The 14,988-nt window shown below is 40.5% G+C and overlaps 1 protein-coding gene across 1 annotated transcript; it reads right to left on the bottom strand.

The window, feature by feature from the left end:
- Positions 1–7,748: 7,748 nt before the first annotated feature.
- LOC119891665 (protein phosphatase 1F-like) lies at positions 7,749–12,374 on the bottom strand (the record flags this gene model as incomplete). The annotated part of the gene is given in 2 exon segments (XM_038703456.1): positions 7,749–8,140; positions 12,281–12,374. Coding segments are annotated over 2 exon segments (486 nt in total), but the record flags the coding sequence as incomplete, so codon positions are not given.
- Between the last annotated feature and the right edge of the window lie 2,614 nt (positions 12,375–14,988).

Here is a 14,988-nt window from a genome sequence, read left to right as displayed (position 1 = left end):
TTGGCATTAAATTTAATTCAAAGTAAAATTATCTGACATTCGGTTTGAATTACTTTTTGATGAATCGTCCAACAACTCTGTGTTTCTCTGAAAAATGTAAAAATGTGTCACCAAATATACCCAAGTAAAGTCTGAAAAAATATTAGATTAACTAATAATGACAGAATTGTTAGTTGCTGTCCTCTTGATATTCCATTTAATAGACAAAGTATAATTCAAATTCATAACATTCACTTACAGATACCATGTAGTTACATAAAATACAGTGACCTTTTTATCCAAAACATTAGAGTATTGCTTTGGTTCTGGCTACATTTCCTAATGCCAAGCTGTTCACAGGTCAAAGTTTATGAATGCTAATGTAGACTGTAGGTATATTGTGCAACTGTATTGCTAGGGAAAATCTTAAATGGGTAAAAGTGATTAAAAAAAACAACAACACAGGACTTGAGTAACTGGAAACTGTTAATATATTAAAAAAAAAAAAACTCCAAACAGGTGCACAACATTTGTTATCATGAACTTATTATAGCAATCTGGTCACTTCACACAAGACCTGGTACCCTTTTGGGTAAATGAAAGCCCAGGCCACAATTTGAAGAATCAGTTTTTTATTTCCTCTCATATGGCTTATTTTGTGACTGTGCATTCTGCAGGCAGAAGACAAAGACCTGAACCAAGGTGCCATTGAGGAGACCATGGTGGGAATACATGAAGGCCAGTACCACCAGTACCACTGCATGATCTGGACAACGCTGCCTTAGCTGTTGCCATGTTGTTTGGCCTAATGTATGCCATGAACCTCAACTACCCTCCTGAACTTAAGTACTCTTTCAAAGTGCTCCAGAAAGTTGTGATGGAGCTGGACGGCAACACACTGTCAAAGAAATCCCAAGGACTCAAAAACAAACTATGAGTGAGCTGTTGTCATTTTAGGCAACCTGGATACAACATTTTCCCTTTCCTCTTGGAACATGGACCATTGCTGCTTTTTTTTTATTGTACTGGGCTTTTGACACTTCTGCAACTCACTTGCACTGCCTTTATGTATGCATTTGTTTACTGCAAGTGTATTTGTTTCAGCAGATTATTTCTCTCAGGGCCATGTGTGGCAAAATGTATATCTTTCATTTTATATCAGCTTTGTCAGATGTGTCAGAGCTCCCAACAGTTTCCCCTATTTTAAAATGTAGAGGTGATTTTGTTTCTTTGCACATTTGTAACTGTAATATAGTAGAGGTGGGAAAGCAATTACTCCTTAATTTTATTACTCTTTAATTCCAGAACCCTTGCAGTTAAAGGAGCACAATAACTTTCCAAGCACTGGATTTACATTTACCAGAGTGTAATGATTTAATTACATTTGTTTTTGTTGTTGTTAAGAGGTTGTAAATGTATTACATATTTTGCAAGACATTTCTGCATTAATCTTGTATAATTCCCTACTGATGCTGGTTTTATGTCATTCAGAAGGTGTTTTAATGACTGACAGTGTTGCCTCAGGTTGTAGCAGAATGTTTACAATGCACTCTTGATAACTTGGTTACCAAGTGTCTATGTAAGGAAAAAGGTGCTTTGTTCTAAGAGGCATGTGGGAAAGTGTTGATATACTGACACGGTTGATACTGATCAATGATCAATGTTGTGTGATCAGCAATGATTTGCTCTTGTAGTTGATGTAGGTGTATACTGTTGTTTGCCAACACCATATTAACCATATGGCCAGTTCCTGTTGATGGGTGAACAAACGTTGCCTTCCATCGTCAGGAGGTCGTAAGGCAGTTATTTAGAAAACGTAATTCACAGCACAATACCAATTTTTTGCTCTCTTAGGACCATAGACCTATACTCTAATATTGTAGGACTACATCATATTGTACTGTACTGTGATGCAGAATGATGTGCAACAATTACATAGATACAGTTTAGTGTAGACAGTTGAAGACCTGTTCTCTAGTCTAAATGTATGCATTATGGATGCTACTGTGTAGCGGCTCAGGTTGGGCTGGACTTTCTGCCCAGCCTCATTGTTACGCCGTGATTTATGACATGGTTCACCACAGTGGCCCTAATTTTATCGGAACCGTGTCTCCATGTATTGCATGGTCCCCTTATTTGTTCTTGTCCTTGTCCCGATCTTCCTCCTACTCTTCTCTGTCTTCCTCTCGCTTTCACCACTAGATTTGCAAAGTTGTAGTGTTTTGCAAGAAGTGTGTAGCAGAATTGCAAATAAAGTGCAAAGCAGAACATGTGTTTGTACTTTGTGTACCTTTGTTTAAGGCATGGTAACAAAAGTTAAGGTTTGGATGCTTTGGTTTAAGCATTCACTTTTAGTGTGTAAACAATCCTATAATCAGACAGATCTATGTGGAGATATGACAGCACTTCCTTTAATTATTTTAACAGCTTTTGACCATGAGACTGCAGAGATTTTGGAAAGACGTTTTGTTGCAGATCTGACTGCTAGGAGTTTGGAAACAGTATTTCAGCATATTTCATGATTTTGAAAAGTCACCTGGTGGACGATTGGTGCCAAATGAATGAAACTGTAGAGGGTGCGAGTGGGTGAACCTGGTTAAACAGCCCGTTTTGGCACACTAGCGATCTTTCAAAACTTCCTGAATGAAGCTCAGATATAGCAGGTTCTGTAAACCAGAGATTAAAATTTTATCACCAGCTTTTCTTTACAGTACGACCAAATTCAGTCCAGGACCAGTGTCAAGATTTGCTGACTTAATCCAAGTCTGTACTTTCCCTGTATGCCTTGCAAGCTATACAGGGTAAAATACTTTTTTTGTACTGCTTGGCATTAGAGATGGACTTGATATTGGTTCCTGAAGGGTAATGGGCATAGTTTGGACTCAAGTTGACAATAGCTCCGCTAAGGATTAAATTTCCCTCATGTAACACTACAACATCCACTGCAGCACAGAATTGCAGATTTCCAAGGCATTTCATTAAGTCATGACAAATAAAGGCACAGTTGGAGTTACTCATGAGAAACCACTTAAAAAAGCAAATTAATGATGCCAGTGTGAATCCAATCCCACTGTAGAACCTGAAATAGTGAGATTTTATTCAAAACAAAGATTTTATTGAAAACAAAGCATAAATCTAACTGCTCCAAGACACAGTGCAATCCAGAAACTACATTTAATACTTGATACAGAGAGAACATATGGATGAGGATGAGAACTAAAGCTAGACAAAAAAATACTATCACAGAGCATAAAGCCCAAGACGGTAAAATACTTGTAACAGTATAGAGGTAAAGAGAAGGAAAGCTTTTATTTTTGGCACAGATCTATGGAAGCAAAGAAAAGCTTCATCTTACATTTACTGTATAAGCAACTTAACTTAATAGTAATATGTAATAACTATTTAATGCTTAATATTGAAATTTAAATACCACTGAATATATTCAATCTATTAGAACCACCTGCATTTATGTGATTTGAATTGACCTTTTGCTTAACCTATCGCCCAAACATTGATTGCCCAATCATAGATCCAACGGTGGTCAGATTGGATTTCTCCACGTTAAAGTAGTGTGTTTGGAATATGGGGTCTCACATTTTGCTAGGCATGGAAGCCAGTAGGGCTGACCCCACATAGTCGAACAGTCGATGCTTCGATGGGCTGAGCCTGATTCACTGTCAATCTCACAGTGGAAGCTTCGCAGCAAAACAAGGATCATGCCATTTTGGCGATATGGGGTGCTCAACGTCTGATTTTATATAGAACTACCAGTTTTCTCCCAATAAATTAATATACTGCCTATTACAATATACTTTTCAACATTTAATGCTGTAAATAAACATGTAAAAAGAATAAAACTTTCAATAAATCCAAAATTGTAATCCTAACCCCGGGTCGTCAGTGCGCATGTGTATGCGTAGCGTGTTTGTGTGTGTGTAGTGGCAGTGGACGAACACTTGCTGAAGAGATGGAGCCACAGCTTCACCAGTGTTGTGCCAGTTTTCCGTACCTCGCGGGACTTTCGGATAATTTATCACCGTTGATGAACCACACAAACAATATTATATCGTTTTTAAACAGCCGGCTACTTGAAATAGATCCCGCGAGGAACCGTGACGTGCATGCAGTAGTTGGCAGCACGGCATGCACGCAAAACTATGCACAGGCGCGGAGCGAGAGAGAGAGAAAATGGCCAACAATAAGCCTCGGTTTAGCTTCGGCTCGCAATCACAATGTAGATTTTAAATACATTCTGGGAAAATATTACCGTAAATCTAAATACAGTAATACTAACTGACCGCGAAAACCACCACCAACCTCCATTTTCAAATGAAGGACTATCTTGGATTTGACTGAACAATATTTAGTTTAACATCAGATATCAGGAAACTTTTCTTGAAACTTTCACAACAGACTCTTCAGGACTGGACTGTATGCCTTAAGTTGGTGCTTATGTTTTGTGTGACGTTTTACGCGGACTTTCGGTTGTAGCTCTCAGTGCGGGGAGTGCAGCTGTATGGGAACACATTTGATAGAGCCTGTTCTGGGGTAACGTTATCGTCCGTCTGTCTGCTGCTTCATCATTAATATCTGGTGAGTGGTTAATCCTGAAACAAAAAGTGCACTAACATAACCTTAAATTTAGTCTAGAAGAACTGCCTGTGGCTTTGATATTCTGTAATCTGGTAAATAGCCACAGCTAATGTTACCTAACTTACATAGCTAGCCAACGTTGGAATAGCAAAGCTGTCCTGTTAGCCTGTCAGTAAGTTAGAAGCTGATTAAATTAACATTAATAGCTTTAACAAAATACTTCACTTTTTCATAACGTTGGATAGTATTTTTAGGCTGAGGGCTAAAATTACCGGAACTTTCTGTTATTTAATGGAGCTGTGAGTCTGACTTTGGGTGTTTACATGTAACATTAAAGTTAATTTGTTCACAATCAGTCTTTTTATTTTAAGTAGCTTTTCTGTTCCTCTTATTTCCACAAGATGAGCCATATTGCCATATATGCCAAGACCATCTTCAGGATTCCAACCTGTGAAACTGTAACGTTAAGTCCATTATCACTAACTAACATAACGTTACCATGGCCCATTATTTTAGTATGACCCACTAAAATTACTAGATATATTTACATTAAGTTTGATTTATTGGATTTAAGATACTTGGTTTTAGCCCCTTGCTGTAACAAACATTTTACATGACTTCTAAAGATGAGCTTAATTAGAAAGATAAAATGATTGCTTGTGGCAGCTTGTTTGTCTTCAGAAAGTCTTTGAGAATACTTGCCGTGGTCCTCCTGTCACTAGAAGTGAGAATAAGTATCCAATTTTTCCATTGACTCCCATACTAAAATTGGATAGGAAAAAGTCTCTGAAAATACAATCTGTTCTTTGAATACCGAAAGACTTGACAACACAACACTCACAGAAGTCATGTACATGTCCCATACTGTGTCTGAGTATTCGGATGGAATCCACCATACACCAAAATTCACATTCAAAGGTATTGATTGTCTAGTGTAATCAGAGTGCGGAGCAGCTTTCATAGATTCAATAAAAGGTGTTCAGATAATGTGAGTTTGGCACTGGGGATGAATTTCCGCCCCAGTGATTGATTTGTGTTTGTCATTTTTTTGGAGGACAATCACAACTGCTGTCACCACTTCCACTGCCCACCCGGCTCCCCCCACCACCTCCATCCTCACCTGTCTAACTTCACCACCATTACTTTTCAAATGCAGACTTCCCCACCCGGAACACCTACAGTGAGAAACTGTTTTGTTAAGATTCTTTTGTGAAGATTCTTTTGTGTATTGCAATGTGTCTTGACAGGATAACTGTGGCCTGGTTGAATGTTGAGCCAATTTTCTGGAGTTTTGATTAGTTGTTATTTATTCTGATGATCTTTATGGAGAATGTCATGTTTAGCATGTGGTCAAGATGGTTGATTACCTGTATTTTCTTATCTTCAACCTGGCTTTTCTAGTCTCTGTGGCTAGTTATAGGGAAATATTATATTTTTACTTTTATACATTGATTACCGACTGCCTACGACATTGTTATACTATCAGTTTCAAAACAGATCTCTTTATATATGTATTATTATGACTGTATTATTGCAATAAACGATCTGCTTTTTGTGCAGTTAAGTCTTCAAATGTCCTTTTTATTTTACATCAACAGCTAAAACAGTATTTTATTCGTTAAACAGTAATACTGTAAACTAACAGTAATGTTTTCATAACAGCATAATACTAAAATAAATAACTAAAATAACAGTACATATACTGTACTTTATTTTACGGTATGCTAAACACTACTGTTGTTGGTTTTACAGTAATTTTATCGAAGAATGAAATACAGCAACTACTGGATAACTGTTGCCAGTAAGTTACAGTTAATTCGACAATAAACATCTTACAGGCGCTATTTTACAGGCCTGTACTTGTACAGAGCCTTTTCTGTTGTTCCGACTACTCAAAACGCTTTACACTACATCACATTCATCTGGAGCAATTTGGGGTTCAGTGTCTTGCCCAAGGATACTTGCAAACTAGGGGAGCTCAGGATAGAACCTTTTTTATAAATAGACGACCGCTCTAACCCCTAAGCCACAGCTGCCCAACATTAAAAAAAATGACTAAACATTTTGATGGTACATCTGCAGAGTGCTTTGTGAGAACAGAACATTTGGCAGGCATGGCAACAGTAACTACGGTTACAGAAATATAGGGTTATTTTAAGTGGTGCAACTTTAAAAACTTGGTTTTAAGTTCAAGTTGCTAAAATTGGATTCAGATTCCAAAATCCAAGAAGGAACAAGGATTAGCATTCAAACCTGAATGGAATCAATTAGACCACTGTCCTATCAGGTTACGTTCTGTCAGTCACATGATCCAAGAAAGAAAAGTTCCTGGAAACTCTGGATACTAGAACTTTGTATTTGAATTGTGAAGCTGGAAAAAAAAAAATTTTAAATATACAATTTGAAAGAGCAGAATTCAAACCACCTAAATTGAGAGAGATGGTTTTCAAATGAAAATATTTCAATGCTATAACTTCAGTGGTATTTAAATTTACAAAATAAGGTATTCAGTAGTGATTAAATCTCACAATTAGGTGTTGAGTTGCTTAAAAAAAGTTCTTTGTTTTCAAAAAAGAATCAATCCTTAAGACTTTCATTTCAGTCACACATCTGTTTCAGTACAAAATAATGCCAGTCAACAGAAACAAAGTTTAAATGTTTTCAATGCTTAGTTCAATTCAAGATTATGAATGTATAACACAAAGCTCTTTTTAAAGAGTTAAAATCCAATGATCACATGAGATAATACTGAAGTTAGAACCAGGACATCATATTTTTTCACATATGATGCTCACATGGTACATATCAATTTACACACAGCAAACCTCGGACAGGTTATTTTCCAGTGTAGGAATACTTGTTGGTTTCAAGGTTGGGGGAGTATGTTTGGGGACTCAGTAGGAACCCACAGCTCACTTTTGCCCCGGGAACCCTAGCAATAAAGCTGACCCTGCATCATATAGCATACATCTTAGGTCTAAATACAGCTGAATCAACACTTTTACTCCAAAGCAGTGACATGGTGTGACTTACCTCTGCCGTGCTTATGTGATTTGTTAGCATATCAAATTAGCTTTGTCACTCTGCATGATGTATGTCAGCACCTGAGGGCAAAAATATGTTGACAAATGCAGAGTCAGGCAGAAGGTGTCTGTGCACTGTGCAGCAGACCTGCTTTACTGCTGTGGTGCATCTTGAGAAGTGGAGTCCTGAGTAGTTTTTACAGTTACTGGGGTGGAGTCTTCAACTAGCAGCTGCTCTGGTGGACGCAGGAACACCAGCATCACTGTGATGTTATCACTGGAACCAGCTGCCTTAGCGTGACCTACCAACTGTTGAGCGACTCTCAGTCCAATAGCATCCTCAGACCGTTCCAGTGGAGCGTCTTCCCCGCCCTCGGGGTCACCAGCCTGTTGGAGTGCATTCAGGACCAGATGTGGCACCTCTGAAGGTTTGACTGCATCAAAGAAGCCATCACACGCCAGCAACACATAGTCCTCATCCCCGAACAGCTGGGTTGTTGAGCAGTCAGCATCTCCAGAGACATAGGGCTTCTGGTCAAAGTCACCTGGAGGAGTGATGTGGAATGTGTGGTTAGCAGCTGCAGACCGACTCCAAGGCCTGAATACCTCTCAATTAATTGGTTAGAATGAAGATCAATAGTGCTCATAAACTACCTTACAAATCTTAGGCAGAATTCACACAAAATCAGGTATTGTGGCAATAATGTCGGTCCATTTATTTGAATAGGGGTAGTTTTTTTAGCCTGTGACGATGTAAACTGCACAGGAAGTAGTTACCCTGCGGCAAAAGTTTAAACATAATCAACTTTTGGATGTTCTTACGTTACAGTGGGAAATCACATAAGTCACGTTTCCTATCACAGCTTTATTGCCAGGTATAAATGTAACATGTAAATGCTCTGTACTTGTATAGCGCCTTTCTAGTCTTTTTGACCACCAAAAGTGCTTTTATCTGCATTCACCATTCACTCACATTTATACACTGAGCCTAAGTGCTCAAACAGAAACTAAGGCCTAATCCCAATGTCCCCCCTCACAGACTTTGAGGCGTTCCCAGGAAGTACGTGAGGGCTTAGGTAATTTCGACCTCTCGAGGGCGCTCTCGCAGACATTTTGAGCCCTTTATAGACCCTTTATGTAAATCTGCATTTCTGCAGACTTTGGCTGAGGGAATTGCCCACTGTTCATAGCGGTATGACATAAAACACAGAGGTTACCCATAGACTGTATGGGGTTACCAGGGAAGCCCTGAAGCGAGAGAAATATCCCGGCAAATCTGCGTATTAAGAGAAGAAGAAAACAGTAAACAAACAAGCATGGACACCAACGCTGATGTCAAATGGTTGAAAGTTTTCTTAACTTAAGATGTTGCATAGAACACATTAAGTCAGAGGAATGCAATAACCTTATGACATACTTAGTTTATTCAACTATTTATTTTAGTTTTTGATTGATGATGCTATTTGACCAACGATAGTGCATTCATTAATTACAAATATATATTGACGTTTAGCCTACCTCTCCTCCATTCTGTAGGACATGAGCCTGCAGGACTTCAAAATAAGGCAAAAATGGGTTCGGGGCTTAGGGGGGACATTGGGATTGAGCCTAACATTCACACACACTCATGCACTGACGGAACAGCCACAATTCGGGGTTCAGTGCCCAAGGACACTTCGACATGCAGCCTGGAGGAGCCGGGGATTGAACCGCTGACCTTTAAATTAACAGGCAACCCGCTCTACCTCCTGAGCCACAGCCGCCCCATAAAATTCCTAATATATGTACACATACGAGGAATTTGACTCTGGACAACGCTCACGATATGCTTACTTATACAATAATACAGTAAGACAATAATAAAACACAGGCTTCAATATAGAGAACACACACACACACACAATTACACAAATTGCAGTAGTGCAATGAACAGAGTGCAAAAGATGCAGGAGAAAAATTATTATTACCATTATTGTTATTATTATGCACATATACATACAAGCATACATGTACACAGTGTGATGAGTGCAAAGAAAGCTGGAATAAATAAGTATTATGTATGGTGTTATGTACATGAGGTAGGTGGATTTGGAATACAGTATATACAATATGAATATGAACAGTATGAACAGCTCTGAAATAGAGAATGATAAATATATAATAAGTGGTGCAAGTCCGTAAAGAGGTTGCAGAGTTACTGGGTTATTGCACAGGAATGGTTCCAGACACTGTAAGTCAGAGTCAGCTGTTCATCAGAGTGATGGCTTGTGGGAAGAAACTGTTCCTGAGTCTGTTGGTTTTGGCGTACAGTGCTCTGTAGCACCTACCAGAGGGGAAGAGCTGGAACAGGAGATGGATCTGCAGTGATGTTTCCTGCCCGTTTCCTGACTCTGGAAATGTATAAGTCCTGAATGGAGGGCAGGTTGGCACTGATGATTTTTTCTGCAGTTCTGACTGTCCGTTGTAGTCTGCTCCTGTCCTTTTTGGTGGCAGATCCAGACCAGACAGTGATGGAGGTGCAGAGGACAGACTGGATGATGGCTGTGTAAAAGTGGATCAGCAGCTCCTTAGGCAGGTTGAGCTTCCTGAGCTGGCGCAGGAAGTACATCCTCTGTTGGGCCTTCTTGATGATGGTGTCATTGCTGGGCTCCCACTTAAGGTCCTGGGATATAGTGGATCCCAGAAACCTGAAGGATTCCACAGCAGACACAGGGCTGTGAGTATGGTGATGGGGGGCAGGGGGGGGCTCCTCCTGAAGTCCACGATCATCTCCACAGTTTTGAGCGTGTTAAGCTCCAGGTTGTTCTGACCGCACCAGAGAGCCAGCTGATCAACCTCCCATCTGTAGGCCGACTCGTCACCATCGAGGATGAGGCTGATGACGGTTATGTCAAACAGGAGTTTGACAGACGGGTCTCCTGAGGTGCAGTCATTGGTGTAGAGAGAGAAGAGCAGTGGGGAGAGCACACACCCCTGCCAGTGCTAAAAGTCCAGGTGCTGGATGTGATGTTCCCCAGCCTCACCTCCTAACTCCTGACAGTCAGGAAGTCTGTGATCCACTGACAGGGGGAGGCTGGCACAGTGAGCTCGGTGAGTTTGGTGCTGAGGATGTCTGGGATGATGATGTTGAACGCCGAGCTGAAGTCCACGAACAGAATCCTAGCATATGTCCCTGGAGTGTCGACGTGTTACAGGATGTGATGCAGACCCAAGTTGACAGCATCATCCACTGACCTGTTAGCCCTGTAGGCAAATTGCAGGGGGTCCAGCAAGGGGCCTGTAATGTCCTTCAGGTAGGCCAATACCAGTCTTTGAAAGGACTTCATGACTACAGATGTCAGGGCGACAGGCCTGTAGTCATTCAGTCCATAGATGGAGGGTTTTTTGGGGACCAGGATGACTGTGGAGCGTTTGAAGCAGGAGGGAACTTCACACAGTTCCAGTGATCTGCTGAAGATCTGTGTGAAGATGGGGTCAGCTGGTCAGGGCAGATTTTCAGGCAGGATGGTGACACCGTCTGGGCCAGGAGCCTTCCTGATCTTCTGCCTCTGGTAGAGCTGGCACACATCCCCCTCACAGATCGTGAGTGCAGGTGAGGGGTCAGAAAGGGGGGTGAGCGCGTGGCAGTCGGAGAAGGTGACTGTTTGAAGATGGTGTTGGAGCGGGGGAGAGGTGTGACTGTGGGCTTGAAATCTACAATGGAAACCATTCAGCTCGTCAGCCAGTTGTTGAGTACCAGCAGTGTTGGGGGATGGTCTCCTGTAGTTAGTGAGTGTCAGCAGGCCTCTCCACACTGACACAGGGTTGCTGGCTGTGAAGCTGTTTCCTAGCTTTTCAGTGTAGCATCTCTTTGCTGCTTTGACCTCTTTAGTCAGAGTGTTCCTGGCCTGGTTGTACAGGACTCTGTTCCCACTTCTGAAGGCCTCCTCTTTGGTCTGACGAAGCTGCCCGAGTTTCGCTGTTAACCAGGGTATTTCGTTGTTGTATGTGTGGAAGGTTTTGGTCAGCACACACGTCCTCACAAAGCTGATGTAAGATGTCACAGTGTCAATTCGTCCAGGTCAGTGGCTGCAGTCTCAAAAACACTCCACTCAGTGCAGTCAAAGCAGGCCTGTAACTCTAGCTTTGACTCGTTGGTCCATCTTTTCAGTCTTTAAAACAGGTTTAGCAGATTTCAGTTTTTGCCTGTATGTCGGGATAAGATGAACCAGACAGTGATCAGAGAGTTCCAGCGCTGCATGGGGGACAGAGCGATAAGCTTCTTTTCATGTAGTGTAGCAGTGGTGCAGTGTCTTAATATGCTGTCTGTACTTTGGACGTTCGTGGCTGAGGTTTGCTCTGTTGAAGTCCCCGAGAACAATGAGCAGGGAGTCTGGGTGTTTTTTTAGCTGAAGAAAAAATCCTAATATTTCTGATACGGTACTACTGCAATACAATGTGTTTATAAAAAAGAACTGCCAAAAAAACTAACAAAACAAAACATGGTTGACTGACTAAAATCTTTGTCAGGTTGATTGACTAAAATCTTTGTCATACAACTTCTATAATTCTTTATTGAACTAGAAAATATATACTGTACATACAAATGGTTCTCTCTGTCATTAAGGTAATAAAGACCACTATGTGAGAATTTACTGTATTAAGCCCAAAACTTGCTCTCTTCTTGTTGGTTATGAGTGACTTACCTATAGCTCTGGATACAGCATATGTTCCATTAACACGCCAGCAACCCATGAAGGTGATGCAGCCACCAAGATCCTCAATTCTCTGTTTTTCATCCTGGACAGTGGAGGACAAAAGAGACCAACCTGACCACCAGACCACCTTCACACTGTTCATTTAATCTGAAGACGTGCATTGACAGCCATCAGTCATGTAAAACTCATGTTGTGGTGAAGACAGAAGACCTTGACAACATAAAATCAAAACCTGTAACCACAGCAGTCTAAAGCATGGTTCTCAAACGTTTACACTTAAACTAACACAAATTAGACCCCCATTTGATAGGAGCTTTGCTCTGAGATTCAGAAAATGTATGAAATCATTGACTAAACTAGTCATACATTACGTCAGTGTGTTACTGACGGGAGTCTTGAAGTCGCTGTGGTGTTCACACTACGTGACTGATCGGTGTCACGACGGCTGTGTCACCCGACACTGGTCTCCAAACCACGTTTTGTCAAGAAAACACACGTGAAATGTGAAACGAGAAGTGAACCAAAAAAAACACACGAAACAGCTGTTGTTTGTTATTATAAAGATAGCAATTATAAATACAAAGAATATGGATGAAAAAATGGATTAGCACACGCAGGTGGCAGGGATTGTCTGAGCTACAGAAGCTGGAGGTGAGTTAAAAGTGTTTTCCGGTAAAAATAGCTGCCTGCTCTTCCAGCTGCCTGCTCTCATTGGATAGATGTAGATGTGAATGTCACTAAGCTCGCCGACGCAAATTGGGCTTAAAATCGTGTAGTGTGAACTAGGCTTTATAAAGAGGAAACCTGTGTGTGAGTGAGTCTATATGCGTCTGGTATGCTCCCAGAGCAGGGATTATAAGCTCTGATGTTGTAGTCAATTGTTGAAACAGAGTTATCGTCATCAGGCAGGTTTGATATACAGATATACAACATACATTTATCTACATACCTAAGCACACATATCTACATATATGCATACATAGAACAAGATCAGACAGAAACTTACATACTCATTGTTTCTTATTGATGTCTATACCTACATTTCCCATTGTGTCTAGTACCTACATCCGTTAATTATGTCAACAAGTCCATTTAAAATCTGAAGTAACTAGTTTAATATATTCAGTCCACTTGATCCAAATCAGATAAATTTTTTCTTTTTGGATCCTGAGGGAAAATGATAATTCCATCATATCAATTTCATGTATTATTTCTATCCACTCTTCAATAGTTTGTGGGTCTGATTTTAGCCATCTCTTTTGACAGCCTTTTTACTGCTGCCAGAAGTATATGAGCCAGTTTCTTGTCGTTATTACTCCATCTATCTAATTGGATATCACCATGTAAATAGTATCCCATCTGAGAGGGATACTACTACCAAATAGATTGTTAACATGTTTATATTTTCTTGCCAGTAGGGGACCTGGCAGCTCCAAAATATGAAAAGTGGTTGGTGTTGTTTTCCCCACAGAGCCTCCAACAACTGCCATCTCCAAAATGTGCTTTTTGCTGCGGGGTAATTAAGAATCGTACAATTTTTTCCGGCAGAATTCGCACCATGTGGACGAACTAGTTGACTCATTGAATTGCTCACACTCTTTGCCAAGTCTCCTCTGGGATGTTAAAATTACCCTCTTTCTCCCATTTCTTTTTATATAAAGTGAGTTTTCTGATTTACAGTCCTCTCCAAAAGTATTGGAACGGTATGGCAAATTCCTTTTTTTTGTTGTGGTGTGGTGTGGCCTCTATATTTCTGCTCTCTGAGTCTTCTTCCAACAGTGGATTGTGATCCCTTCACCCTGCACTGTGGAGGTCGTTGGTGATGTCACTTACTGATGTTTTGGGGGTTTTCTTCACAGCTCTCACCATATTTCTGTCATCAACTACTGTTGTTTTCCTTGGCCCCTGTTCGACGTCTGTTGCTCAGTACACCAGCAGTTCCTTTCTTTTTCAGGACATTCCAAATTGTTGTCCAATGTTTTCCAATGGCTCTGGTCGATTTTCCTTCTTTTCTCAGCTTGACAGTGGCTTGCTTTTATCCCATAGACAGCTCTCTGGTCTTCATGTTGGTTTATCCTCTTGAACAGGAAATGCAGTCTTTATAGGTTTGAACCAAGGATGAAAACTTAGACTAGTCATGCAGAGCTATTTAATTTTTGGACAATCAACCTAAAAGGCAACACCTGGGCAACCAGAACATCTGTCAGTCACATGTTCCAGTAGTTTTGCTCACTGAACTCTTGTCTCATACTCATCTTTGATCTTAAACCCAAATGTCTTCAGTGAACAAAAACAAAGGAATTTGCCTTACCGTTCCAATACTTTTGGAGGGGACTGTACATTGAAGAATACCTACGTACATTTTGGAGATGATATTGCTGCAAGTCGTGGATTTAGATGCTGACAGGAATAGTTTTTGGATATCTAATTCTTCTGTTTTCGAAGCTGTGTTCAAGTTCTGAACGAAATAGTGTCGAACTTGAAGGTACCTAAAGAAATCATTCTTTCCAGGTTGTGTTTTTCCTGTAGGGATAAAAAGTTTTGGAAACCCCCCCTTGTGGACAAATGTGTAGAAGTTAGTAAGACCTTTTGTGGTCCATTTTTTTTAATCTATCATCAGATCTATTCGGCAAAAAGTTTTAATTGTAGGACACTATCTAACAATTTTGCAGGAACTTCTAACCTACTTAGTTTCA

This window comes from Micropterus salmoides, unplaced genomic scaffold, assembly GCF_014851395.1.
Source record: "Micropterus salmoides isolate LMB-PRFRI ecotype aquatic unplaced genomic scaffold, ASM1485139v1 Ms_hic_scaffold_7, whole genome shotgun sequence".
Lineage (NCBI taxonomy): Eukaryota > Metazoa > Chordata > Actinopteri > Centrarchiformes > Centrarchidae > Micropterus > Micropterus salmoides.
This window is presented reverse-complemented; position numbering and strand designations above follow the sequence as displayed.